The 26,273-nt window shown below is 37.7% G+C and overlaps 3 protein-coding genes and 2 long non-coding RNA genes across 10 annotated transcripts; 3 read left to right on the top strand and 2 right to left on the bottom strand.

Moving 5' to 3' along the window:
* Positions 1-480: 480 nt before the first annotated feature.
* On the top strand, positions 481-5,270 carry LOC146693142 (uncharacterized). The gene is made up of 2 exons (XR_014923901.1): positions 481-1,705; positions 4,477-5,270. It is a non-coding gene; the product is annotated as an uncharacterized LOC146693142 (long non-coding RNA).
* Positions 5,055-8,183, bottom strand: LOC146693141 (uncharacterized). The gene is made up of 5 exons (XM_085478913.1): positions 7,907-8,183; positions 6,501-7,155; positions 6,329-6,389; positions 6,147-6,227; positions 5,055-6,063 (listed from the first exon to the last, which is right to left on the bottom strand). The coding sequence occupies exons 1-2, from the start codon at positions 7,980-7,982 to the stop codon at positions 6,545-6,547; spliced, it is 687 nt and encodes a 228-aa protein (XP_085335039.1). The 5' UTR covers positions 7,983-8,183; the 3' UTR covers positions 5,055-6,063; positions 6,147-6,227; positions 6,329-6,389; positions 6,501-6,544.
* Positions 5,998-10,397, top strand: LOC146693140 (uncharacterized). Of its 2 annotated transcripts, none has more exons than XR_014923902.1 (3): positions 5,998-6,057; positions 6,739-6,900; positions 10,336-10,397. It is a non-coding gene; the product is annotated as an uncharacterized LOC146693140 (long non-coding RNA). The 2 variants fall into 2 exon arrangements; XR_014923903.1 differs by lacking the exon at positions 10,336-10,397 and adding an exon at positions 9,144-9,421.
* On the bottom strand, positions 10,362-17,853 carry LOC146693139 (von Willebrand factor A domain-containing protein 5A-like). Of its 2 annotated transcripts, XM_085478919.1 has the most exons (8): positions 17,538-17,853; positions 15,721-15,832; positions 15,424-15,582; positions 15,195-15,338; positions 11,343-11,404; positions 11,145-11,259; positions 10,729-10,818; positions 10,362-10,426 (listed from the first exon to the last, which is right to left on the bottom strand). In XM_085478919.1, the coding sequence occupies exons 2-4, from the start codon at positions 15,778-15,780 to the stop codon at positions 15,231-15,233; spliced, it is 327 nt and encodes a 108-aa protein (XP_085335045.1). In that variant the 5' UTR covers positions 15,781-15,832; positions 17,538-17,853; the 3' UTR covers positions 10,362-10,426; positions 10,729-10,818; positions 11,145-11,259; positions 11,343-11,404; positions 15,195-15,230. The 2 variants fall into 2 exon arrangements, with proteins under 2 accessions (XP_085335045.1, XP_085335046.1); XM_085478920.1 differs by lacking the exon at positions 17,538-17,853 and having other exon boundaries at positions 15,235-15,338; positions 15,721-15,763.
* LOC146693138 (regenerating islet-derived protein 3-gamma-like) lies at positions 10,463-25,565 on the top strand. 4 transcript variants are annotated; one of them, XM_085478905.1, is made up of 12 exons: positions 10,463-10,588; positions 13,010-13,154; positions 15,741-15,971; positions 16,262-16,623; positions 20,619-20,646; positions 21,140-21,176; positions 23,072-23,317; positions 23,418-23,526; positions 23,627-23,715; positions 23,841-24,197; positions 24,283-24,327; positions 24,542-25,565. In XM_085478905.1, exons 4-12 carry the CDS (start codon positions 16,577-16,579, stop codon positions 24,562-24,564), a joined length of 981 nt encoding a protein of 326 aa, XP_085335031.1. In that variant the 5' UTR covers positions 10,463-10,588; positions 13,010-13,154; positions 15,741-15,971; positions 16,262-16,576; the 3' UTR covers positions 24,565-25,565. The 4 variants fall into 4 exon arrangements, with proteins under 4 accessions (XP_085335031.1, XP_085335033.1, XP_085335034.1 ...); XM_085478907.1 differs by lacking the exons at positions 23,072-23,317; positions 23,418-23,526; positions 23,627-23,715 and having other exon boundaries at positions 24,542-25,556; XM_085478908.1 differs by lacking the exons at positions 10,463-10,588; positions 13,010-13,154; positions 15,741-15,971; ... (1 more) ...; positions 23,072-23,317; positions 23,418-23,526 and having other exon boundaries at positions 20,382-20,646; positions 24,542-25,548.
* The last annotated feature ends 708 nt before the right edge of the window (positions 25,566-26,273 follow it).

The raw sequence follows: 26,273 nt of genomic DNA, 5'->3' as shown, positions 1-26,273 counted from the left end.
TGTTTCTCACATTTGTGACAAAGACACTGCACTGGAGGCAAACAAGACTGTGTAAATACATTCAGCAAGTTGGATTAGTTTCCAGTTTCTGCTGAATACAAGCAAAAACCAGTCACTTCAGAAAGATGTTCAGAATAAAATCTGTAAAACTGCCAAAGAGCAGCACGTGAAGGTAACCGACATGAAGATAACAACAGGGTAACAAATGCAAGTGAATATGAGCATCTTTTTATTTCGCAGCCTTCCGTAAAGACGCTGAAACACACACTGTAAAAAAAATCCGTAAAAATACAGTACTATCTACTGTATAAACGTGAAGGAATTTTCCGTATTAGTCATTTACAGGTATTTTTCTGTATTTCTCAACTACTGCAATGCATTCTTTCAGGCTTCATCTGGATTTTGGACTCTGAAGTTGGAGAAACTGTCTTCAAATTTCTGTGGTAAGTATTAAAACTCATGTTTCCTTTTATCAAAATAATATTTTTCAAAAGACTCTGCGTTTTTATTTAGAAAGAATTGTTAATTTATTTGTTAACTGGTTTCGGCTGTCTCCAGACAAGTCAGGAATATTTTGCTGACTCATTTTTAAAAAAATAATTGTTATTTAGGTTTAACATGACTTAAGCTTTATTTTAGTTAATGTTAAAATAATTTTTACTGTGATACCACCAGTTTTGCCCTTCAGTGGCTGAACCAGTTTTCATAAATATTATAGTTAGCTGTCTGTGTCTCTCTGGGTATTACACAGCTGTGACTGCTAACTAGCTAATTAGCGAAAGTCAGCGATGTGGATAACTGGGGAAAGTGAGAACTTATGGTCCTAGAAATTATTCTAGGACTCTCATAAGTACTGTATCAATACCCATGTTTTACAGTTGGCTCTACTGTACACTTTAAAGGGTTTCGGGCAAAGTTACACTAACCCTAGTTTAACCCTCAGACCTTCCTGGCTGACGCTAGCAAATGCTAATGTAGCATTAGCTTTTGCTGATGATACTTTAGCAGCACTCTGATTTGGGCTGCTAAAGTAAATACTTTTAGCTAGCTGACCAGCATAGATTATTTCGGTGGTTAACAGACTGTAGTGGTAATATTATTGAAAGTATAGTTTCACCTCACCACATGTCTATTTTGTAGCACATAGAAATGTTTAGTTAATATTTATAGACAGACACATTTTCCCTGTAACTGTGTTTTTACTCCAGCATTTGTTGAAAATGTAATTTATGAAATGTTGAGCAGCATTTCTAGTATGTGGAATACTTTTGTCACCCCACTGTGCAAATATGATTAAATACTAATAATTATTACTAAAAAAAATTCAATAATAAATCAATAATAACTATTTCTTGATTGAACTATAATGTAAGCGCAGTGCTGGTGTGCAGGGGCTTTATATGCCTTGTCTATATCAAGCTTTTAGCCAAATATAAGCAGAGATATTTGTATCTTTCTTAAAAATCCAGATCCTTACAGATTATTTGAGAAATGGTTCAACAGCTATCACTACTTGACTCTAAGTCCTGCAGTGGAAAAATATCCCTTATTTCACCTTTGATCACACACTTTGGTTTTCCAGTGCAGAGCAATGAAAGACTTCACCAAGTGAAAAAAAAGATGAAGATACAAGCTGGTAATGATCCAGAGCAGCTGGTCTCAGGAAATGAAGAAAAACCCTGACCACCTTCTCTACAAACACAAGGTGAGTTTAATGTTGTGGTTGATTTCGTTTTTCAAGGTACCGGTATGTATGTTACTTTAATTATAAACTGCTTTTGTTGCAACAGAATGGTGTTATGTGTATGCAACTACGTGAATTATAATCCTTTGTAGGGCTGTGTGATATGACCAAAATCTCACATCCCAATATAAGACATTTCTCTCCTGATAACGATATATATCACAAAATAGTGCATTTTCTGTAAATTCTGTGATTCTCGGGCAACTCGACTTATGTGAAGTGTTTTCAGTTGGGCGTCGTGTACCTGGAGTCGAGTGTTTTGACCGATGCATGAAACGATACATTTTTAGACATGAGTTTAAACGGCTGCCATTTTCTTTCTGAGTATTTATTTCACGGCGTGCTGCGAGGAAAAGCCTGTTCTAACGTTTGAGTCTAAGGATTATTTTGAGCATTTTCATTAATGAAGTGAATGTAATTCAGTAATCAAAGGTGTTTGGCTATAACTGACTACATGTGTATACTGTATCATAAGTGGACAGACATGGATGTAAACCACACCTTAACCATTTGGCTGAGGCAAAACTACCACAAGGCAGTGATTCTAACTAAAAGGTACTATGGATATTATTACATGTGAACATATAGTTAAATATGACATTTTTTGTTTGTCGGGTGTCCTGTTTGAAGAAAACACTTGGTAGCCACTTGAATGAATGTAAATAAACACATTTACATGAGGGCAACCTGATTTTAAGGAAATAAAAATGCTCAAATTTGAAAGCTTGTGAGTTATTTTGTTCATGTATCAGCTGTTTAGTAGTTTTATGACAAGATGGATGCTGTCATTATATTTTAGTATAGTTTTAGAGTTGAGGAGAATAAAAGAATATTTAACATTAATTGTACCAATGTTGTTGTGTACGAAGCACAAATTAATTTAAGTTTTAATTTATGAATTTTTGAGTACATGGTGTACTAGGTTGTAATTGCATAGAAATGTACGTTCAAGGATATAAAGAACTATATTTAATGAGTTACAGTGAAAAGAAGTGCTTGGAAATAGTAATATAAACAGAAATTTCAAATTTTCTATTTACGGAAAATATCAGTTAATGATACAGAAAATATACTGTGAATAAACGGAATCTTCCGTTTTATAGCTGAAGGAAATGTCCGTAAATAGTACAGAGAGTATACTGTAAATCTACAGAATTTTCCGTTTTATCGTTTACAGAAAAGTCCGTCAAACTTCCGTAAAAAAACAGAAAATGTACTGGCAGAAAATTACCAGGACATTTTCCGTTTTTCTACGGAATATTTTTTTACAGTGTGGTTCTGCCAGAGGTTTCTTCCTGTTAAAAGGGAGTTTTTCCTCTCCACGGTCGCTCATAGGGATCAATTGGGTACAATAACTTTGTTGCTTTTTGGTCCGTCACATTGACCAAAAAGCAACATGTTCTTAATAGAGTGGCAAGTGAGTGTTTTACATTTTCCATCTGTGAACGGTAGCTTCTACTGCTCATTTATTGATTTGGCACCAATTTGGCACAAAATAAAGAAAACTTTAAACGACAACAAATGTTCTCGTCTTTCTTCAAGTCATTTTCAATAAACAAATTCAATAAATCAAATTGCATTCAGTTATTCTTGTATTTCCTCGCGTAATTAGTGGCTATCTAGTCAGTAGCCCAAAGTGCAATATGTTAGCTACTAATAATATCTTTGTATTGTTTTTCTTTGGACCGATGCTCACATCGATGCTTCTGTTTGTTGTTGTGGAAAAATAATTTAAACATCGAAACCAAACCGATTTTCTGAGATTTATTTTAAGAAATTTCAAACCTCTGCAAAGGGATCAATAAAGCCGTCGTGTGGATACAATCTTGTCTATTCAGTGGTTGGGAGTGAAGTTCTCACCTTCATGTAGGCACCAGCGTGATAATTAAGTGTGTCAGCAAGACCAGGTATTTAAGGAGCGGCTGTGGCAGCAGCCAAAGTAACTGCTGTTTCCCTTTCAAGCTTCCTAGTTTTTCCTGGAGTTCAGCCTTCAAGTTGATTCTTCCCTCCCTTAATTCAATTTACTTATTTGTAAGCTACATGTATGCTCACTAACAAAGCTAAATGAGCTAAAGCTAACGGTGCTCTTTAAATTTGAAGAAAATCCAGTTCACTTTCTTTTCTCATCAGTCCTCTCGATTGTGTCTTGTAGCAGGTTTTTGGCTTTAACACATCAAAGATCTGATGGGTTGAGTTGGCCATAAGGCTCGTCAAAGTTTAATAGTGGTGGCTTATTGGGAAAAACAGTCCTGACAAAGTCAATCAGCCCCTCCTCCCAAACATTAATGGATGATGCATGCATGAATACTCAGCAAACATCATCTATAAAAAAGGATCTGTATGTTCTGTATGTTCTGTATGTTCTGAATCACCATAAAGTTGCTAATAGCAAGAACACAACACAGCCGGGGGTCTGCCACTCTTTGTTTATTCAGATCTCTTTTCACACAATACTCTTGTTGCTTCTGAGCCTCTCGTTTTACTAAAGGTTATGATGGAGCAGCAAGACTGAACCAGTGGCTGGATAACATGAGGAGGAAGGAGTGGAGACCTGCACAAACATCATGTCTTTAAAGTGCTCGCTTTAAAACAGAATGCTTTCTAAGAGTGAAAGTTTAAGAAAATCTAACTGTAATATTTAACATGCCTACTCTCCTTTCCCCCTATTTGTACTAATTTAGGGAGCACAGCAGTTGCAGCCATTTTAAGGTTTGTTTTTTGTTTTTTCTCAGGCGAGGTCATCTGTCAGAGGGGCAAGAGGCAATATTTTGGTAAGTACTGACACAGAGGTAAGTGACTCTCCAGGTTTATTAAAGAAGGAATCAGAGTTTGGCAGTGCTGTTAAAAATTCAAAATGATTAAATTTAAAAAATAGAATTTCTTTCATTTCAATATTAGAAAACCAGACTGTTTATATTCAGTGTTATTTATGTCATTTAAATTTAAATGCTCATTTTTGTTTTGTGTGTGTTGTTGACGAGTATTAAGACTAAGACACAGATTATTTTCTGTCCCAAGGAAGGTCGATACGTTGGCCTTTAGCCAAAAGCAGACAGACAACTCTGATCAGCAATTCTTTCAGGTTTGTCTGTTTTGATGATGCTATTAATTGTTATTATCCTTTATCCAGGTAACTTTCAGAGAGGAGCGAAGCCAGCGTGCTCTGTAAACTCTCATTAAAAAAAAGATAAGTACATATTGATTTTATATTATTATGACAGCTCCTCCTCAGTGAACACTTCCTCTAGTTGCTGAAATCATTTACTAATTTTTTTCTTCCCATTTGTCTTTTGTTTTTCAGAGAAAACAGAGAGGAGACAAGGTGACATTAAGACCTAAGACAGGACGGATTGAACCCTTTCTCGTAAAAAGATAAGTATTCACTCTGCTTTTAATCAGAATATTGATAAATATCTAAAATTCTGCTCACCTGGTTGATAAAGTTACTAAAACGATTCCCTCTTTACTGTCATTTGTCCTTTAGAGAGAAGATGAGGAGAGTGAACGTCAGCAAGAATGAACAAAGTGGTAAGTAGTAAATAGTGTTTACGGTTGTTTCTAAAATATCCCAAACATTAAAAAATCGTTGAGGTTTTAACTTTTATTCTTTCTTTTCTGCCTCTTGTTTCTAAATGTCAGGAAAAAGAGCCAAGATGAGAAGAAACTCCACACAGAAGATGTTCCCTCAGTAAAATGGTAAATATATTCATCTTGTTATGACGTTTGCTCACAATAACCAGGAGTGTTCCTGTTGTTCTGAAGTGATTCACTCTCATTTGGTGTTATTTGGTGAAAACAATAAAAAGACCTCTTCAGGTCTTTTTATTGTTTTCTCTCTGCAGAGGAAAGTGATGAGACTGATGAAGAAATACTAAATACAAAGACTGACAAAGGGAACTGAAAAAGTCAAACCAAAACCTATACTGGGGGAAAACTATAGGAAACAGAACTACTGAGGCAAGGAAACACGAGGGGACGGAGATTAACACTCTGACAAGGGACAAAGGGAGACTGACACAATATTTACACACAGGAGGCTGATTATGGGAACTAAGGACACATAGAAACACAGCTGAACCGAATAAGAAATGAACAACAAGTCGAAACAACAGTTCAACAAGTTTCTAAACAGAACAAATAACTTTCAGGATGTTTCAACAATGTGTAAAATGAGTTCTTATCTTTTTTTTGTGAGAGGGCCTTTAATGTTTCTCTTTGGATCATCCTTCCATCCATTTCTTCAGCTTATCCAATTCAAGATTGGAGCCATCCCAGCTGTTATGGGGCCAGAGGCAGGAGTACAACCTGGACAGGTCAGTCTAACACAGAGAAACAGACAACTATTCACACTCACATTCAACCTAACTGCATCTCTCTGGACTGTGGGATGAAGCTGGAGTACCTGGAGGGAACCACAAAGGCGCCAGGACTGTCTTGCTCTCAGGTGACGGCCGTTCACGCTGCTCTGAAGACCCTCAGTTGTCTTTGGATGAAATAACACCAAATGAGAGTAAATCACTTCAGAAACACAGGAACACTCCTGGTTATTGTGAGCAAACGTCATAACAAGATGAATATATTTACCATTTTACTGAGGGAAAATCTTCTGTGTGGAGTTTCTTCGCAGCGTGACTCTTTTTCCTGACTTTTAGAAACAAGAGGCAGAAAAGAAAGAATAAAAGTTAAAACCTCGACGATTTTCAAATATTTTAGGACATTATTTTAGAAACAACCTTAAGCACTATTTACTACTTACCACTTTGTTCAGGCTTGCTGACGTTCGACATGCTTCACTGTATATTATAATCTCAAGCGCTTCCTTGCTGGACTCGGGCTCCGGATGCTGCTCTCTTCCTCCGGAGCCTTCCTCTTAGCACGCTTTGCCGACATATTTAGAAAACGGCAGAGCACCGAAGTGAGAACTCTGCCGTCCGCGCTGTAGTCTGTTATTCTCCAGCGGTTCGTCATCTCAGTGTCCTCTGTTCGGTAAACAGTGGAGATGACTCTGGTGACGAGGAGGCCGTCGACAGTCAAGGTGCCGACACGGTTCCTCCGATCTGCCTTCAGCACAGCAAGATCCGCTTTCTCTGGAAGAACTGGAGTCAGGAAGCGTGGATGAGAGCTGGAGCCCGCAGGCGGCAGCATCATGCCAGCTGGTGAGTCCGTAAGAGGAGAAGGAGTGGTGTTCTCTCTCTGGCTCTGCCTCACATGGACAAATGGTGTCGTCACCTGGTCCCGATGGAACAATCCTTTAAAAGGTATGTAAGGAAAGTCCTTGGACCCCGTCACCAGGTTATGGTAAAGAGTGAGGACCAGGTGGGACATGGAGTCCAGTTGGCTGCTGCTCAGTTCACGGTTCCTCAAGTTAATGACGACCATCTGAGGAGCAGTGATTGGACTCACCAGCTCAGCTACGAGAAAGCAAAGCATGCGTGTACGTTAATCATGTGATCACACAAACTAAAGCCTGAATTTAAATTGTCCAGACATGGCTTTACATCATCATAAGCTCTTCCACACACAAACAGTAAGAAGCTCCCAGCAGAACTCATTGTTTATGAAAGCCTTCACCTTTTTTGGTAAAAGTTTTCATGCAGTGTAAGGCTGCATGGACTTTCACTGAGGTTTTAATACGCATTCACATTAAGGAGTAATATCTTCATATTAGTTGAGCATCGATATTTTGAGAATAAAGCAGCTACATTTAGGTGAGAAACCTCCCACCTCCTTATTGCAGGCACACACTGTTTCAATCTCAAACTCATCCAGCGACTCTGTGAACTTTTAAAACTCCATTCTCCAGCTTTATAAAATTCACAATTTATGAAACTTTCACGTATAACTCAGCGCCAGCAGCCCAAACATGTCAACTCAAACCCTCTACATGCAAAAACGGCCGCGCGCTGACGTCAGCGTCCTCCAATGCCTTACGTCGTTTCCAGGGCGCGTGCATTCAATTGTTTTTTTTCCCAGCGATTTAAAAAAAAACATGGCGCCATCTTTATAGTGTACTGGCACATGTTAAAATTGATGTTACTCAAGTATGAAACATCTCATCCTAAACGTTAACACTCATGAAGTCCTACTTCCAAACAATAAAAGACAAAAATCTAAGTTGTATTTGTTTGCTAGCACTCTGACATATTAGCCTGCTGTACTCACCATAGCGTTGATCTAACACCTCGTCAATGAAAAGGGAGAACAGGTGCATCTCGCGACTGAAGTTTGTAGAAGTCATTTTGCAAATCCTTCTTGAAGATTTTCAAACGTTGGCTGTAGTTTGAAAAATCCGAGTTTTCACAGCACTAGTGGGAAAAAGCTCCTGTTTGCGCTCAAACGTGAAACCCGAATTCCAATTTTGCCTCCTGCTTTTATACCTGCACTCAAACACGTCATCATCACCATGACTCCCAGTGCCACCGAAAATCAATTTTATTTATTTAAAATAAAGTTCGTCTAATTATCATAGCTTTTTCAAAAATATATATATTTCTCATTTTATTTTACTCTTTTATTCATCCTTTATAAAAAATATGTTGCCAAACTTTGTCGTTTTAATTCTTTAAAAAAATCATTAATTCACCAGTTTACAAAAATGAAGATCGATATCTGAAATTTAAATTAATAAATAAATAATTACAATTGATAATGGATTTTTAGCATTACAGAATAGTTTTTCAATGCGCTTTAAATGTTATCAGAGCCGATGTTGTGCCAAAAAGTGATCGCAGTCCAAAAAGTGATTTACGGTATTGAAACGTTTGTTTGTGTCATGACATTTGTAAACAGTTGATGTTTAAGGTGCAGTTCACGTGGAAGCCAGAGGAGGGTGGTGTTGTGCGCATAATACAAAGTGATGGCGAAACCTAAAAGACGGTGTCATGTCTGCTCCCTGAAGCAATCTCATAACAGTTTCAATCTATTTCAAGCCAGTTAGCACATTTCTGTTATGAAGTTTAATAATTTTTGGCAGTAAACTTTTAAATCCTTTTATTATGAATATCACGTTTTCAGATTTTCAAGAGAGACCAGACCAATAGGGCAGCAGAAATCATAAAAATAAATAAATAAATAAGAGTTTTATAAAGATTAAAACAGTAAAAAAAAAAAGAGAGAGACTGGAATGATTATGATGTATAACACAGAATATGTACAATAACAGAGTTATAAACACGAAAACACGTGATACTTTTTATTTCATCTATAACCTCTGTGTAAATTTTGTTGATTGCAAAGTGTTTATGAATATGTTTTTAAAAGCTGGTTATCTGACTATCAGTTAATAGCAATTAAAAAGAAAGCTGATTTTTATTATTCCTAAATGGAAAAAGTCCATTATGAATTTTTGTTATGAATTTCATTTATCAATCCACCTCCTCACTGCTCTTTCCCGGTGCAGCAGCCAGAGCTGGATCAAGCAGCCAGATGGCTTCTGGAGGAAGACTAACTGCAACAAAGGGTCTCTGGGAGGCTGCTCAGGCACAGCAGCTGAAAAATCAAAGATGAAATAAAAACTGGACCTGATCATGGTGCTGCATGAGACAAAAAGTCTAGATGATAAACCAGTGTATGAATTGGTAACACTGCTTATGATGATCATGTTTAGGTGGAAACTAGCGAGCTAACTTACTGCAAACCTCTAACTCAGTTAAATTGAATAAACTCTGTTTTCTTGGATGCCTGGATGTTAAACTTAATTGTTAAACCCGGTAAAACAGCAACGCCGATCATTTTATTAAAGATGAAAGAAGTTAGACAGTTTTTAGCTCTCAGTGATCCCTCAGTGTTCGTTTGACTTTGGGACCTGAAATATGGCAGCTTTTCACTTACACATTTTTGAACCACTCATTCATAGAAATAGTTTCCAGTCAAAGATCTGGACAGATCCACCAAGTTCACAGTAGTTTTTCAATTTTCTGCAGCGCAGAAAAAAACCCCCTGAAAACATCACTCCTCTGAAGTAACACATTGTGATTCATGTACAAACAACACACAATTATTGTAGATTCTTCAAAGCCTCCTTATATTCAACACTTGGGCAGGTGGTGTTATACATGCCCTCACAGCACCGGCACATCAATCACCCTATTTTCACCTTGTCACCTTCATTAAGCTGCTCTCTTTCTACAGAAGGCCCACCGCATGCATGGGGGGGGGGATACCGTGGGCCAGGGCTGTTGCATCTAATGTCTGGTTGTCAGTGTCCTTTGGAAAAGCAAGTGATTGTCCTAAAATCAGATGTTCCAGCAGATTGATCTAGTTTGCCAACAACATGAGAGGTTGCTCCTACCTGTCCTAGTGAGCTGGGCATAAATCAGTGACCTCTGACCCTGGAAAAGTGTTGTGATTAGTGGAGAGAGGACAGTGACAGACACTTCCTTTGGTAAATCCAATATGACTGAGATGTCGACCACAGTCAGCTGCAGAGCAAACTGCAGCGACTGCATCACCTGAAAAATAATGAAAAACCCTGAAAAAATATACATTTATGTTTTTGGAATTTATGTCTGCTGTTCAAATACTAATATCATCTTGCCTTTTCATGATAATTGTTATGACTCATTGTCTTACTTTTGGTTGCATCCTGTCAGTCCCTGTGATGAACTGAGCGTGACCTCCTCCTTGGCCATCCCATTGATGAGAGCAGAGCTGGCCCCTTCCCCAATCCCAAAAGAGAAACACCTGCAATACAACAGCTATTTTTAAGACACACAGGTTTGGTACGCAGAGAACCTGAATTCTCAATCACTTCTTTGGTGCTCCCCACCTCTCCATCAGTAAAGACAAACAGCAAGAGAGGAGAGTTTTTTCACCTACACAAGCAAAAGCTCAACTCTTTGGCAGGTATACAAGTATGCTTTCAGTAATCTGTTTTAGCAAGTAAATCAAACATAACCTGGAGTTTTGCAGAATCATCCAAAGGCAACATGGTGTTTTACAGTGATATCACTTTAAGTCACTGAGATCACATGAATACAACTCACGGGAAGATGTGTTCACAACGAGACCCCAAACTGTAAAATGTTTGAATAGAAGCCCATTGGTAAACTCTTCAACAGGAGCAGAGGACTGTCCTGAAGGGAAGAGGGAAAGATGGTGAGGCCACTGTGTGAGAGGAACGATTTGAGGAAAGATTTGAGGAAATATTTTGTAACTCTAACACCACTTTATGAATACTCTGGCACTGCTGGTGCGAGTATTACTCATATTTTCAGATTGATTCACTACCAACACAAACTCTCCACATGAAGCCATTGAACACATCAGAGACATGAAAAGGACAGAAAAATGTCAAGTTTACAGTTTCTAATATATTCCAATACAATTAAATTCCAGGTTGAAGAACTGGGATCTTGAATTTTTATTTGCAAACTAATGACTTCACTTATTTTTCACTCACCCGGCTCAGCAGAGGCCTGTCCTGCCTCCACCACAGCAGTGGGCTGGTGGGCGTCTTTGTAATAAATCAGCAGTTCAACATCTCTGTCAAACTTGTGTCCTGCAGCCAGCTTGACCTGCACACCACAAACACATTCATATTTATTCCTCAGGAAGAAGTAACAACCACACGCAGCAGACACATCAGCACTCTACCTACCGTGGCCTGGGTTTGATCAGTGTTGAGGTACTGCAGAGGGTCCAGGGAGCAGTTGGACTCTACTTTATGGATTGGACGAGGAGAGGAGACAGAAGAAACATCACTGGACAACCAAAACTATTTTACAGCTATTTTAGTTTAAAACCATAAAAAGTGACAGAAAAGGAATATGTTTGTTTTTGTAAATATGCTCTTGACTTTTATGATCTATGGATGGTATAATGACAAATATCAGTATAATGAGGAAAACATCATTTTTGCCTCTCTTTTTTTAAAACAAACCTTTAAAGTGATATAAGATTTTATGTCAGCGCAAGTTAGTGAGTGTTAAGTAATTATAAACCTCTTTATGATCTAACTTTTTGGAAAAAATAAGGGAAACTCCACATAACATTTTCTTAATTAGTTAAAACCATTTACTGATATAAAGTCATGACGTTTGGCCAGCTTGAAGATGGAGAGAAAGACACTCTTTTTTTATTAATCCTTTATTTATCCAGGTAAAAAAAATCTCATTGAGATTAAAAATCTCATTTCCAAGAGAGACCTGGCATCATGGCAACAAAAGTCACATACCACATAACATTTAAAACAAATACAATATCCCATACCAACATGTGTAAAATATACAATAACACATTAAAAACAATCACACTGAGTAAAAGAGCTGTTCTCTCGTTCTTTTAAGACAGACTTAAACTCTCCCAAGGTAACCAATTCTAATAATTTGAGTTCCTTCTGCAGATTATTCCAGGAAGCAGGGGCAGCGTATTTAAAACCTTTTTCCCCAATTCTGTTCTGATTTTTGGGACAATCAATTGTATGATTTTGTTCGAACGAAGGCTGTATTGGTTGTGGTCTTTCTCGAATTGATGAGATTCTAGATTGGTTTTGGTGTTTCTGTGTGAAATCAGTAAAAACATGAACATAATCGCCATCTAGTGGCAGAGAAAGGGAATTAAAACACTTTGTGAATGAGCTGCCACAGCAGTGGTCCAATCTTCTACTGTGTTAGGAGTATTCAGACAATTTTGACATACTTTTTTTCCACAATGGTAAAACCAATATTAGGTACATAATTCATGACAAATAAACATGTAAAAGGGGTTGATGATATAAAACAGCTCTGTATCAAAGGCAGTGTGGAGTAAGCAGACCTGCTTCTGTTCACTCTGAAGATGAAGCTACTTTAAGAAAACCCTCAGAGTCCCAGAGCTTCTTTCTTCACGCTGCAGCCCAGCAGAACATTTCCAGCATCCACACACTCGACTTGATTTGGCAGATTATTACACTGGATGCTCTTCCTGATGAAATCCCAAACTGTGATATCATAAATGCTCTAAAATAATGTGCTGACATGTTTTTACAACAACTGATGAGGAAAATAATTTCTGCTGCCGTGTGGTTTCTGGATAATATCAGACGCTGGTGCAGCTCAGTGGGAGGTTAGGAGTGTGATTACCACCAGTGTTTTAGCTTCTGATATGCAGATGTTTATTCTCAGGCTGTGAGGCAGGCCTACGTTTAGTTTGACTTCATTTTATTTGTTTTATGGTGTGTTTTTAATTATATCATGTTATTTTGTTCAAATTATAGAATCAAATCTGTTTTATCTCACATCATCATTTTGTGTTAATATTTAAATTGACAGCAGTGCATCTTTTCAGGCTTTGACTTTTCCACCTCCTTGTTGCTTCCTCCATGGAAGACATGCCAGTGGGATTAAGGAGGTCCTTGAAGCATTCCTTCCACCACCCGACAGTGTTCTCATTCGAAGTCAGCAGCACTCCACCCTCACTATGCACAGTGCAGGTAGATCACCTCTTTCCCCTCCTGAGTCGCCAAACGGGTGGCCATAATCTTTAGGCGGTATGGTTCAGTGGTTACCACCACAACAGGCACCAACCACCCTGCAACCGCAGCTCTGATGATTTGAAATGGAGTCCCTCAAGTCTCGCAAATGAAAAATATGCACATATTCTTGTTGGACAGAAAAATCTACTGATATTTTTGTTTTAGTAGTACAACTTTGCTTAGTCCAGGTTGAAAATAAAATGAAAGAGCATAATTTTTCCAAAATTATAGAGCCTCATTCATTTTGATGTCTGAAAACTTCAGGGAGTTTTCTTGGTTTTTGAGATGGCATCAGATTTCAGTGCGTGAAAAAATAACATGCCTGAAAGTGGGTTGACAGAGCATTTTTCAAAGGAACTTATTTTGAGTAGTATTTATTATTTGAACCTAAAATTTCACAGCACTCATCATATGTGCCCACACTTTGTATCTTAACATTTTTTATGAAAATGATGGATGGTTGAGCAGAAGACCCGTGTTGATTACAAATGGAATGATCCATGAGTTAACTAAGCTGGACTTGGTTTTACTGACAGTTTGAAGTTACTGTTTAACAAGCAGCTAGTAACTTGGGTAGTAAAAACAAAAACTACCCATCAGCTTAAGAAATTACTGAGCTGTGCTTAAGTTAACACTGAAGCTGGCTCCCTAGACTTCAATGTTGTGGTATTTGTTTTGGTAAAAGAACATGATCCTAAAATAGTTTTAACAGGAGTTATAGTGAAGAGAGGCTGCAGCTTAGCAGAAATCCCCCATAATCACTTTGATAGACTGTATAAATGATCATTTATCATTTGCAATTAGCCAATTTGAATTTTATTTATATTCCACTACTTCACAACTGTAGTTGCTTTAAGTCACTTTGCATATTAAGCTAAAGACCCTATAATATTAGAGAAGAAAAACACAACAACCAGATGTTCCCTATGAGCACGCACTTGGCAACATTGGGAGGGAACGACTCTGTTTAAAAGAGAAGAAACCTCCAGCAGAACCAGGTTCAGGGAGGGCAACTATCTGCTGGTTGGGGGTGAGGGGAAAGACAAGGATGCAGAGGGAGTCAAGTATCTTGACTCTGTGTTTCTAACATTTTTAGGGTCGAGCACAAAAACTCGCTTTCGCCTGAAATTAGAAGCAGGAAATTCGAGGTCATCCAGGCCTTGATGTCTTTAAGACATGACTGTACTTTAACTAATTGATTTGTGTTACAGGGCTTCATGGAGACATTGTTAAGAAACCAAATAGAAATCTAAAGATTTTTAACGAGAATCTGGTAAACATAGACAACAGTGCATTTAACTCACTGTAAAACCTCTGTGTTTCTTCCTACTAAACTCTAAAAATGCTTTTTTTTAAAAAATAAAATTATGCAGTATTGCCAGTGACTATATTTTCAAGATTTATCGTGCTATACTTTGTTTCTATCGCACATACTGACAGAGGATGGTGACCTTTAGTCCAGACAGACATGCTGTCTTTACTTAACCCCAGTTATCAGGCTGAAGGAGTCCTGACAGGATCTCGATTTCTTTCTGCTGCTGATGGATTTGCCTCTAAAAGTCAGACAGACTTTGTTTTCTTCTCTAAACAAACACTATGACAGTGTGCAATGTGCAGACAAGTCTGTCATTCTTTACAAAAGCAGGCTCTGAGAACACAAATTAGTTGTTGTTGGTGATGTTCCTGTGTGTGTCAATCTGTCTGTTCTTAGTGTATTTTAGAGTAAAAGTGTCAGATTATTGCACAATAGTGTTTGGACTTGAATTCAAACAAACGGCAGACTGAGATTACTCTGTCATGTCTAATATGTTTGTGGTCAGTAATGATATACTATTAGATGTTATGATATCCCTAATCCAAGAAATAATGATTAGGAAAAAGTGAAACATATTTAAAACTAGACACACAGCATTAGGTTTGGGTATTATTAACTGTTTTCCAGTAAGTACAGTTACGTTTCTGAAAATACTGTTTTAAATTCAACACGTGGAAACTCACAATTCAAAACAGAAGTGTTGTTTGTGTTAAACTGCTTTACCCAGCGTCCTCTGCAGGTCTGAGACTGAAGTGCAGCTGGTTCTCAGAGGGATGACCTGCCAGGCTGTACGTCAGCGTCACACAGCCCTCTGCTGCCTCTGAGCTCTGACACAGAATTACAGTGTTAGAAGTCACGTTAATTACTGTCATCAAATACCTAAACAACAACATGAGAGGCTGCTGCTCCTACCTGTCCAGTGAGCTGGGCATAAATCAGTGACCTCTGACCCTGGAAAAGTGTTGTGATTGGTGGAGAGAGGACAGTGACAGACACTTCCTTTGGTAAATCCCATGTGACTGAGATGTCGACCACAGCTGGCTGCAGAGCAAATCGCAGCGACTGCATCACCTGAAAAATAATGAAAAACTCTCCAAATATACACAAACAGCTGGAACAGACATTTTACTCACTGCAGGTCTGATCTCAAATATGTATCTGCTGCTGCTGCAATGTTTAACTTGACCTGTAATTGTGTTTATGTCTTACTTTTGGTTGCATCCTGTCAGTCCCTGTGATGAACTGAGCATGACCTCCTTCCTTGGCCATCCCATTGATGAGAGCAGAGCTGGCCCCTTCCCCAATCCCAAAAGAGAAACACCTGCAATACAACAGCTTTTGCTGAGTACACAGAGGACATGAGTTCTTCTTCACCAGATCGATCACTTCTTTGGTGTTCCCCACCTCTGCATCAGTAAAGACAAACAGCTGGAGAGGAGAGTTTACACACACTTTTTCATGTATGTATGCTGTCAGTAAAGTGTTTTAACAAGTTAAAAAAAGCAAGAGTGAGAGGAACAGTAGGAGCCACTCAACAGATCAACTCATGTATAATTAGCAGATTATATGAGACTGATACAGGGCTTGATTCATGGTCAACTTACAAGTTGGAGTAATGAATGAGAAAAAAAGGAAGGACTAAAGAATGACATCATTAAAGTGTGTGTGTGTGTGTGTGTGTGTGTGTGTGTGTGTGTGTGTGTGTGTGTGTGTGTGTGTGTGTGTGTGTGTGTGTGTGTGTGTAATGCAGGGTTGGCTGTAAATATGTTTGAGGGGCTCCAGGATCTCTGTTCCTCCAAGATCAGCCTCCATTTGCTCAACTTTCTTCAGAGCCTCCTCACCATACTCTACACCAGACCTTCCCAAAGTGTGGGGCCCGCCCCCTAAGGAGGGCACAGAGCCATTGCAAGGGAGGCGCAGTATGAAAAGGAAAAAACAAACAAAAAAAAAAAACAATGCTTGGACACTGCTAGCATGGGGCGCCTCCACAAACGCAAATCAGGAGATGAAGCATCGCTGAATATGTTTCCAAACCAACTTCATTCTAAGCCAAAGACTAGAAAATATGATGAAGCAAATCTTCCCTTTGGCTTCACCTGCACAAGTGCCGAGGTAGGTCTCCCCTGCAGAATTGGTTTTCCCTTCGTCGGGAGCAGCGCTGGGCTCTCCAAATCACGGACAAACAGTATCACACATTCTTGATTTTTAGTTCACAAACACTTGTTGTAATTACTAACTACTCCTGACATTTTGGAGATTTTAGCTCTTTATACAGTAAAGATACAGCGGGATACAAATGACATCAGGCCACAATTTGTTCCCCCGGTTCAAATCACGGACAAACAGCATCCCACAGTTGTTTATGTTTTTAAACCTATTTTGCAGAGGGATTGAAAAATGTATTGACAGCAATGTTGAATATTATTACACCGGAAAAAAACAACTACATGTAAAGTAATCACACCGTGACGCCTCTGCCTTTGTAAATAGAGGAACAGTAGCTGCATGTGTGTATGTAAGCGTGTAAAACCTGCAGATTGTCAGATTAACAGTATTTTGTCTCTACACAGCAAAATCTCCAGTGTTAAATTAACACTAGAGAGTGTCTATATGGGTCCACACCTCTGAGTGTTAAATACAACACTGTTGAGTGTTAAATTAACACTTTTGACAGTGTTATATGTTTAAAAGTAACCTAGTCAGTTTTGAAGATTAACAATGGCTAACACTGAGCAGTGCTGATTTTCTAACACTGGAAAATAACTCAAAATGTTAGAAATATTCCAGTGTTAGAAAATCAGCACTGCTCAGTGTTAGCCATTGTTAATCTTCAAAACTGACTAGGTTACTTTTAAACATATAACACTGTCAAAAGTGTTAATTTAACACTCAGAGGTGTGGACCCATATAGACACTCTCCAGTGTTAATTTAACACTGGAGATTTTGCTGTGTACCTGCTATTCTGCAATTCATCTCATGTAAACAATAACGTGGCGCACAGCGTGACGTGAAAAAAGACACATACCTTTGACGTTGCGTGACGAACTCTGTATTCCTCGTCCACACATAAACGCAAAACCGGAGTTTTAAAAAATCTCAGTTTTCGGTGATTTGAAACGCCGTTTACATGTGGACGAAACAGCTGCGTTTTCAGAAATACCCGTGTAGGTGTGGACGTAGCGTAAAAGAGTTAGTAGTTTATTTTCTTACTAAATGTAATTTATTGCAGATTACTTGTATTTGCTTAATTGTTTACTAAATGTTTGAGGTGTGAAATAAACCGCAATGGAGCAAAAGATGGGTGTGTGTGGTTGGAGAATGTGTTAGTGCGTGCGTGTGCGTGTGCGCATGCGCGCGATTATTTTCCGGGTTTAGATTTGCATGAGGTGGAAGCAGATGTGTTTCCTTTTCTTTGCGAAAAACAAAAAAACATGTCAAGTAATTGTAATGAAAGCTTTCCTGGAAATAAAGACTAATTATAGAACAATGACTGGAAACACATTAGTTATAAATAGATGAAAAATAGGTTCGAGTCTTTGGATCCTGTGAAACAAATATAATATGTCATCATGAAAAAAACATGCTTCATCAGTGGTTTCAGTTACACCTAAAATATATATTCAGAGTATTTTCAATCTTTTGCTCTCGAGTCCCAGATGTTGTTTGAATAGGGTCAAACCTCATAAAAGAAGGATTCGTTACAAGGAAAATGCATTCAGGCCTGTAACATGTTGCAGTTGATGTAGTGGATTAATAGTTAAGAGACTTTAAAGTGCAACAATGTGAATTTACACATTAACTCAGAATGTCTGTGAGATGGTCAGTCTAACACCCTAATGTTATTGTACGGTTTATTTTTGCCATGTGTATTTTTATTTTACTTTTTTCAAAAATGGTGATGCTTGTTCATCCTTTCATCTCCTCCCACTTAGATTACTACAGTGCTCTATGGTATTGTCTGTCTAAATCATCTATTAATCATCTCCAATCTGCCAAAAATGCTGCTGTAAGGCTTTTATCCCACTCATAAATTCTCTCATATCACTCCATTATTAAAGTGTCTGCACTGGCTTTACTGTTAGATTTACATATCAGTTCAAAATCTTCATTCTTTCTTTTATGGCCTTCGGAGGAGAGGATGCCACTTATATGTCTCCGGTCTACTCGACACCTATTCTTCAAACCAAATCCTGAGGTCCAGAGATCGAAACCTTTTGAAACTAAAACTGCAGAACAACTTACCCCTCTGTCTTTGGCCCATCAACACTGTGGCATCCTTTAAAAAATAGCTGTGAATTAATGTATTTAGAAAGGCATTTGAGTAATTTTTTGTGATTTGTGTTGCTTTACGTAATTCGGGTGTGTCCATTTTGACCACATTTTTATTACCTCTGTAAAGCAATTTGTGACTCGTTCGTATCTTAAAGTGGTATATAAATAAACATTACTCTACTTACTCTTTGAATGTACAAAAACATTTAAGATGTCTACTTGTTTGAATGCCTCTTATTATAACTAAAGCACTTCAACAGAGGAGCCGTCTCCTGTTACTGTTGCAGCATAGACTTATGGAGGGAAAGTTGCCTCAAAAGGGTTGCAAAACCTACGATATGATCCACAAGCATAAACTAAGATTTACAAATATGTACAATCATTTGTGTGTAACCTTTGAGGGCTCACAAGTGCGTGCCTCAATCCACACACAAATACAAGGCAATTTGTTTAGTTTTACGAATCAGATATTCTTTTTCTTTGAAAAACCTTTCTGTGCACACAAATGTTTTGTCTTGTTTTGGGGACGTGGACGTGTCTTTTTCTAAGTCAACTAGAAAATGTGATTTACCAATTAGAGAAACTATACAGTAGCCTATAAACGTTAGTATACAGTTTAAATAATCTGCTGCTAGATGCTAGGAAAAGTCAGCCAGTGCTCAGCGTGGCTGTGAATCAGACTCTGGAGTGAGTATAAGCTAACTAATAGTTAGGCATTGGAGGCCCAGATGTCCCAGTTTTACACTGTGACATGATCGCAGCTTACATTTGCAGATGATATGTGCCAGGGTGGGCAACTCTAGGCCTCGAGGGCCGGTGTCCTGCAGATTTTAGATGTGTCCTTGATCCAACACAACAGATTCAAATGGCTAAATTACCTCCTCAACATGTCCTGAAATTCTCGAGAGGCCTGGTGATGAACTAATCGTTTGATTCAGGTGTGTTGACCCAGGGTGATATCTAAAACCTGCAGGACACTGGCCCTCGAGCCCTGGAGTTGCCCATCCCTGAGTGACAGCGTTAAATTTGCCTCAAAACCCCACGTGGGCATGCAACATGATCGGTGCGTATCAGACGATTCGTCCACACATTTAAGGTTTTGTAAGGGAGCGAGAAGGCAGTTGCGTGTACTTTTAGACATTTGTGTGCACAGTGTGTGCTCAGGTTTGGATGTATGCATTTGTAAAATAGTTTTAAGTGTGTGCTCAAATTGCTTTGTGTCTGTGCGTGGACAGAATGCCTTCTTCAGTCGACACACTGCGAGTCCTCAAAGGTTACACACAAACCATTGTAAATATTTGTATTCTTAGTTTACGCTGGTGGGTAGTGAAAAATGCCAACAAGTTCAACATGTAAAGATGAAATCATGCATAATGCTCAGAGTGATGTCTGTTATTAAACAACAGCACAGTCTCTCTCAGACTGTTTGCACAGGTGCGCGTGACAGTGCGTAACCATGGTTACTGTGTGACGCCAATTGTCTGTTACTCTGAAACTCTCAGGACTTCTAATAAAGAATATCGGGTTACTATGTCCTTACAAAGTAAATCAAGCTTAAGATTTCAGAGTAAAAATAACAGCAGGGAAGTTGAAGAAGAAGAAGAAGACAGATTATCAATTTAGAAGGTGCAACAGAGGCAGAAGCTATGAGACCAGAGCTGGACAAATTAGAAAAAAAAAAAAGGCTGGGCGAGGCCCCCAGTGTTAATAAGATCCTAGCCCTGTATGGTGTGTTGGTGGGCGTGTTTGTATAGTCAAAACAGGGATGAGTTTAGTATCTCCATACAGAGACACAAGTTTACATTTCCCAGTCTAAAGCTCTGTTATATTTCAGAGACCAACAGCAAGTTTTCACTGAGAAGGTAAGTTGAAATTAGATTACTAATTACCAGAATGTGTAAATCCTAAGAACTTCCTTCTAAAATTAACACAAAAAGAACTCGTAGAATGATTAAATGTTTATTATTATTAATTATTAAACACTTTAATATTTCTGTGTAAACATTATATAAACTGGCAAAAGGTCCACAGGGATAGCCTTCATGAGCCTTTTTTTAGTAAGAATAACTTCTCTGATAGTCTCGAGTTAAAGGTCAAGTTCATGTGAGTTCATTGGCAGAAGTTTGTGTATTTCATCAGAAGAGAACTGCACAGACAAGCCTTTGTTTGTCAGTGGTATCTGTCACGATTTGACTACCAAAGTACTATACTGCCCTATTCAAAGTGCATATTGTCATGTTGGATTTTGATGTACCAATATTAACGGTATATTATTTTGCATAAAATCCCATGTGTTCAACTTTTTCTGTTTTTTTTGTTGTTGTTGGGTTTTTATTTTTATTTTTGTATTTACAGGCCATGGAATTGCTGAGCCCTCTTTCACTACTTTTAGGTATGTTTTTTGGTGAATGATCATTGTTATAAATGTTAAATATGATCAGTGTTGGGCAAGTTACTTTGAAAAAGTAATTAATTAGAGTTACTAGTTACGTCTTCAAAAAAGTAACTGAGTTAGTAACTGAGTTACAATATTCTAAAAGTAATTAATTACTGGAAAAGTAACTATTGCGTTACTTAAAAAAAAAACGTTTAACCCTCTGGGGTCCAGGGTATAATTGGCCATTTTTAACTACTTTTGATTTTCCCTCCACATTTCACCTTTAAAAACAGTTTATTTGCCTTGTTTGGTATCATTCTTTTCAGCACAACCTCACGTGTCTGAATTTACAGTTATGTTTTCATTTTGACACACCGTATTAACACAATTGATCTAAAATCAGACAAAAAACAAAACCAGAGTAGAAAAAGTTATATTTTTTACTGTAATAACCACAAACATGTTTAATGAATCATATTTCATAACTTTAAATGCAAATATAAATTGTCAATTTTAAAATACTATATATATATACATATATATATATATATATTGTTTATATATTGTTTATCGTGACTCTGGTTTTATTCGACACAATTTAAAAACTGGTATATATCACCTTGTTGCTTTGTCTTGAAGTGGTCATGTGATTGGCTTGCCACGACTACTTTATTCTTCCTCAGTCAAACAGCAGCACCCATGCGATTGTTTTGCCTCCTTAGCTCCAGGTGTTGTGCTAGAAAGTGATCGTGATTACCGTCCGCGGGAGCGCGCACAGCTGCTTAAAGCTGTAGCGTCCAGATTACTTATGTAGTCAGCTACTTCCGTGCAACTGATATAAGATGTGGTAAGATGAACACAGCTTCAACAGTCTGTTTGTTGAAAAATAGTAACGGACCGCATGTTCTTGTTAGTAACTGTAACGGCGTTGTAACGATAGGAATAGTAATTAGTTAGATTACTCGTTACTGAAAAAAGTAACGCCGTTAGTAACGCCGTTACTTGTAACGCTGTTATTCCCATCACTGAATATGATGTACCTAGATTCTAAAATTAATAAATAAACAAATATTTCCTGTTGTTATGGAGCTTACAGCATTTAGATTAGATTAGATTAGATTAGATTAGATTAGATAGAACTTTATTAATCCCTCGGGTGGGTTCCTCTGGGAAATTCGATTTCCAAAAAAGCACAGCACCGACAGAAGTTACAGAGTTACAGAATATTATATATATATATATATATATATATATATAATACACACACACACACACACACACACACACACACACACACACATATATATATATATAAATACAGAGACAATATAAATAAAATATACGAAGGGGATAAATAGAATAAATAGGAATAAAAATAAAAATACAAGTGAATTGCACATTTCAAGTATTGAGTCTATTTAGTTAAAGTGGTGCAAACATTTAAAAAGCAAGAAGAGTAACGTGAACTGAACATTACAGTCTATATTCAAAAAGAGTAAAGAAATTCAAATTTTTTGCATGGTCTTGAAGAAAATAACACAAAAACATATTTGCCTTTAAAATTTAAATAATTAGAAATGTAAAAATAATGCACTTTTTTTGTATTTACATTTTTGCATATACATAAATATACTACATATATATCAGTACGTTTTTTAAAGATGAACTATAACAGTAATGTGTCTGTGCAGGTTCTCAGGTCTAAGGAGTTTGGAAAGAAAAGCAACTGGACTTTTTAAAGTTTCTTGTAGACTTTCACCTCTTACCTGAGAAGTTCTTCAGCTGAAACATCTTTAAGAAGTCCAGTCACCTTTCTTTAAATTCTAAATTTCTTTAGATAACAGTAATGCAAAAAAAAACAAATGACTAAATGATACTTAAACTGTTGATCTGGTCTTATTCTGTTACAGCAACAGTCCAGCTGCACTTTGTTTTCTCTTCCTATGTGTGCCCAAATGCAGGAGATTTAGAAATTGGCAATTTAACTTGGAAACTTGAATGTTGTATGAGCAACAGAAACCAATTCACACTGAAAATTGTGGCTCAAAAATTGGACTCGTTGGACTCGATGTACTCGATGTACAGCTCAGGAACATGTCCTGGCACCAATTACAGAGAGCGAAAGTGTTTGAATTCCTCTCTAGCGGTAGAAAATGGTAAGCACTGCAAACCAGTACATTGTTTAAGAAATACTTTAAGCACACATGCAGTGTTATTTTCTCTGATGAATCTTTATATGTTGGTTTTGTGTATCAGGAATTATAAAGGTCTCTGTAAACGATACAGTTTGTAAGGAAAACTACACTCAGCCTGAATGCCACCCAAATGTCACTTTCAACAAAACAGCTGTTAATCTTACACAACAGTATGTTTCATGTGTACTCAATTACTGAATACAAAGATTCAGTATATTTGGTGCCACACATGCTTTCAATAAATCACCTGTATATTTTCCTCCACAAAAGGAATGGAAATATCTGCTTTAACATGACATCAAAGAATGGCATGAAAGTAAAGATTAAATTTCAATGTGCTGAGTACCCTGCTGCTAACAGTAAGCTCTACCCAACACAGTAAAATTGCTTAAAGACTGCATTTAATTTAACATAATGACATGGAGTTTATGTACAATATGTGTGCATTACATTTTTAAAACCTACTCTCGATTTTTGTGTCCAGTCAGTCTACACAACAAAAGTAAAAGTTGGATTGATGCCTTGGAGGACTGCCAGAGGGATCATTTCTCCCTGGTTGAGATCTGCGAAAGGAAAGTAAGGGATGATGTGAAAAGACTGCAAAATAAAACAGACTCAAAGACGGGGGTGTGGATTGGACTGCAAAGGTCCGTTTTTGGCTACAGACCTGAGTGGAAGTGGATTTCAGGGTATAATGTTGTAAAATCACAGTTGAATAGAACTTCGTCCACCAACTCTGACTTTGACAACCACTGTGGAAAAGTCATCTTTGATAATAAGACAGAAGAAATCAAGTGGTCCAACGCCGACTGCCATGAAAAATTACCATACATTTGTCAAAGTAAGTTGCTGTTTTGTTGTCCAGTCAGACTTCTTCACCTGGTTTTTATTAAATCTTATTGTTTTTCTTTTTTCTTTTTCTCCAGGAATGAATGAAAAGCCCTGTACTGATGAATATACAGAGAAGTCAGGTATATCTACCAAAATGTTTTCTAGCCCGTAGGCATAAATTGACGTTTTACTTTATATTCTGCATCTTTTTTTTATCTGTGTGACACATGTCACTGTAAGCTGCAATATTTACATATAAGTAGATGTATAAAGGTCAATGGGAAGTTTAAAATGAAGCCATTCCACTCTGCTTTTTATATATTTTTGAATTAATATTTGTGTTTTGGGCCACAGAGCTTTTCATTGACATTGACTGAACTGATAGCACCAAAGAAAACGATTCGCAGCGTCTCAATCGTCATCACATCAAGGTGAGATTCCTGGAGAAGCAGATGGATGACCCAGCAAACCCAATGTGTATTGTTAGATTATAATATTATTTTATGCCATGTTATACCCCTAATTAAAGATTGTGAATTATTATGTAGTTTTAGTTTGCATTATTCTCCTGAATTAGAAGAAGCTGATAACTATTGCATTAGTTAAACTGATTTGCATTACATTAGACTGCTGATTTATTGTGGATGAATGATATTGTTTTATGATGTTATAAGAAATACTGTTTGCAGAGAGTCATCGCCTTATTTGTCTGATTAGAAGAGAACAGAGCATGCTGGAGTTTTCTGCCCCATCTCAGCAGGAGCAGATAAAACGGGGAGCCAAGGTCGTAGCTTAGGCGCCGTGTGAGAGAAAAGCATGTGAATGTTTAGGCTTTTATGATAAGGTGGGGGCACCAGAGGCTATAAGAGTTTGATTAATGCTCCACCATTTTGAGATCTGAGGCTGTCTGCATACAGTGTCCATCTCCCACGCGTGTGACTATTAAAATCATCGTTTGACTTAACCCGGCTGGACCAGTGTTGTTATTGTGGTTTTTTCTCTTGTCTCCATCCCCAATATTTGAACTCATAACAGTATATATGCTGTTTGTATGTTTGTATGCTGTAGCTGTAGTGTTGTGTTTCACAGGAAAACTACTTTGGTTACTATCATTTGCAAGCCTTGTTAAATTAACCATTTACCCACCACTTCTCAGAAGTACCTGTGTTTGTCAAAGATGCTTCTATGTAAAGAGTCGATGTATTATTTTTGTCATTAAAAACCTAAATATCTGGCTAATTTAACTGAGCGGTTATAAGAAATAACATTTTATTTTTCTCTCAAACAAAAAACTAAAGAATATTAATTCTGTGCTAATAATAAAATGTAAAGTTAACAAAATGCAAACTGTGTTTATTTCAGCGATATCTTGATTCAAGAGATAGTGGGGTATACCAATCTGTCACAGACGCCATTCACACACCTAGGGTGAAATCTGTCCACCTGTCCTTTTTATGCCCAAGAATGTTACCATGTTGTTGTCAGTTAAACTAATGTGTTGCAAACTATTCGTCCAGCTGTTTGTTTTTAGTAACACTTCAAACTCACCATCACAAACTTTTACCAAACTTCAAAGTATTTACCCGACCTTCCGATTAGCGCATAGAGAGCATCATGGAATGGGTTTCCATGGCCAAGCAGCTGCATCCAAGCCTTATGTCACCAAGTGCAATGCAAAATGTCAGATAAAGTGGTGTAAAGCACACTGCCAATGGACTCTAGAGCAGTGGAAATGTGTTCTCTGGAGTGATGAATCATGTTTCTCCAACTGGCAATCTGATCAATGAGTCTGGGTTTTGTTCTGACTGTATCGTGGGTAAGAAAGAATTAATGTTTCAGCATACCAAAACGTTTTGGACAATTTCATGCTGCCAACTTTGTGGAAACAGCGTGGGGATGGCTCCTTCCTGTTCCAACATGACTGCACACTAGTGCACAAACTTGACTGGTCTACACAGAGTCCTGACCCTCAACCTGAACACCTTTGGGGTGGATTGCCTTCTTGTCCATTATCAGTGTCTGACCTCACAATTGCTTGCATGATCAGAAATTAACATGAACACTTCCCAGAAGAGTTGAAGATGTT

The sequence above is a fragment of the Copadichromis virginalis genome, linkage group LG14 (assembly GCF_057382275.1).
Source record: "Copadichromis virginalis isolate Kocher_CV1m ecotype Utaka linkage group LG14, C_Virginalis_male_GT1.1, whole genome shotgun sequence".
NCBI lineage: Eukaryota > Metazoa > Chordata > Actinopteri > Cichliformes > Cichlidae > Copadichromis > Copadichromis virginalis.
Note: the sequence above shows the minus strand (reverse complement) of the source record. Positions and strands in the feature narration are given on the sequence as shown.

Excerpts from the sequence above, each read along its gene's own strand:
- LOC146693139 (XM_085478919.1), bottom strand. The coding sequence starts at position 15,780 with ATGGCCAAGGAAGGAGGTCATGCTCAGTTCATCACAGGGACTGACAGG. Across the intron at positions 15,583-15,720 it reads CTGACAGGATGCAACCAAAA|GTGATGCAGTCGCTGCGATT; the intron begins GTAAGACATAAA and ends ATTATTTTTCAG. Across the intron at positions 15,339-15,423 it reads ATGCCCAGCTCACTGGACAG|AGCTCAGAGGCAGCAGAGGG; the intron begins GTAGGAGCAGCA and ends ATTCTGTGTCAG.
- LOC146693138 (XM_085478905.1), top strand. The coding sequence starts at position 16,577 with ATGATGAAGCAAATCTTCCCTTTGGCTTCACCTGCACAAGTGCCGAG. Across the intron at positions 20,647-21,139 it reads AGCAAGTTTTCACTGAGAAG|GCCATGGAATTGCTGAGCCC; the intron begins GTAAGTTGAAAT and ends TTGTATTTACAG. Across the intron at positions 23,716-23,840 it reads TGAGTACCCTGCTGCTAACA|TCAGTCTACACAACAAAAGT; the intron begins GTAAGCTCTACC and ends TTTTGTGTCCAG.
- LOC146693141 (XM_085478913.1), bottom strand. The coding sequence starts at position 7,982 with ATGACTTCTACAAACTTCAGTCGCGAGATGCACCTGTTCTCCCTTTTC. Across the intron at positions 7,156-7,906 it reads GGTGTTAGATCAACGCTATG|CTGAGCTGGTGAGTCCAATC; the intron begins GTGAGTACAGCA and ends GCTTTCTCGTAG.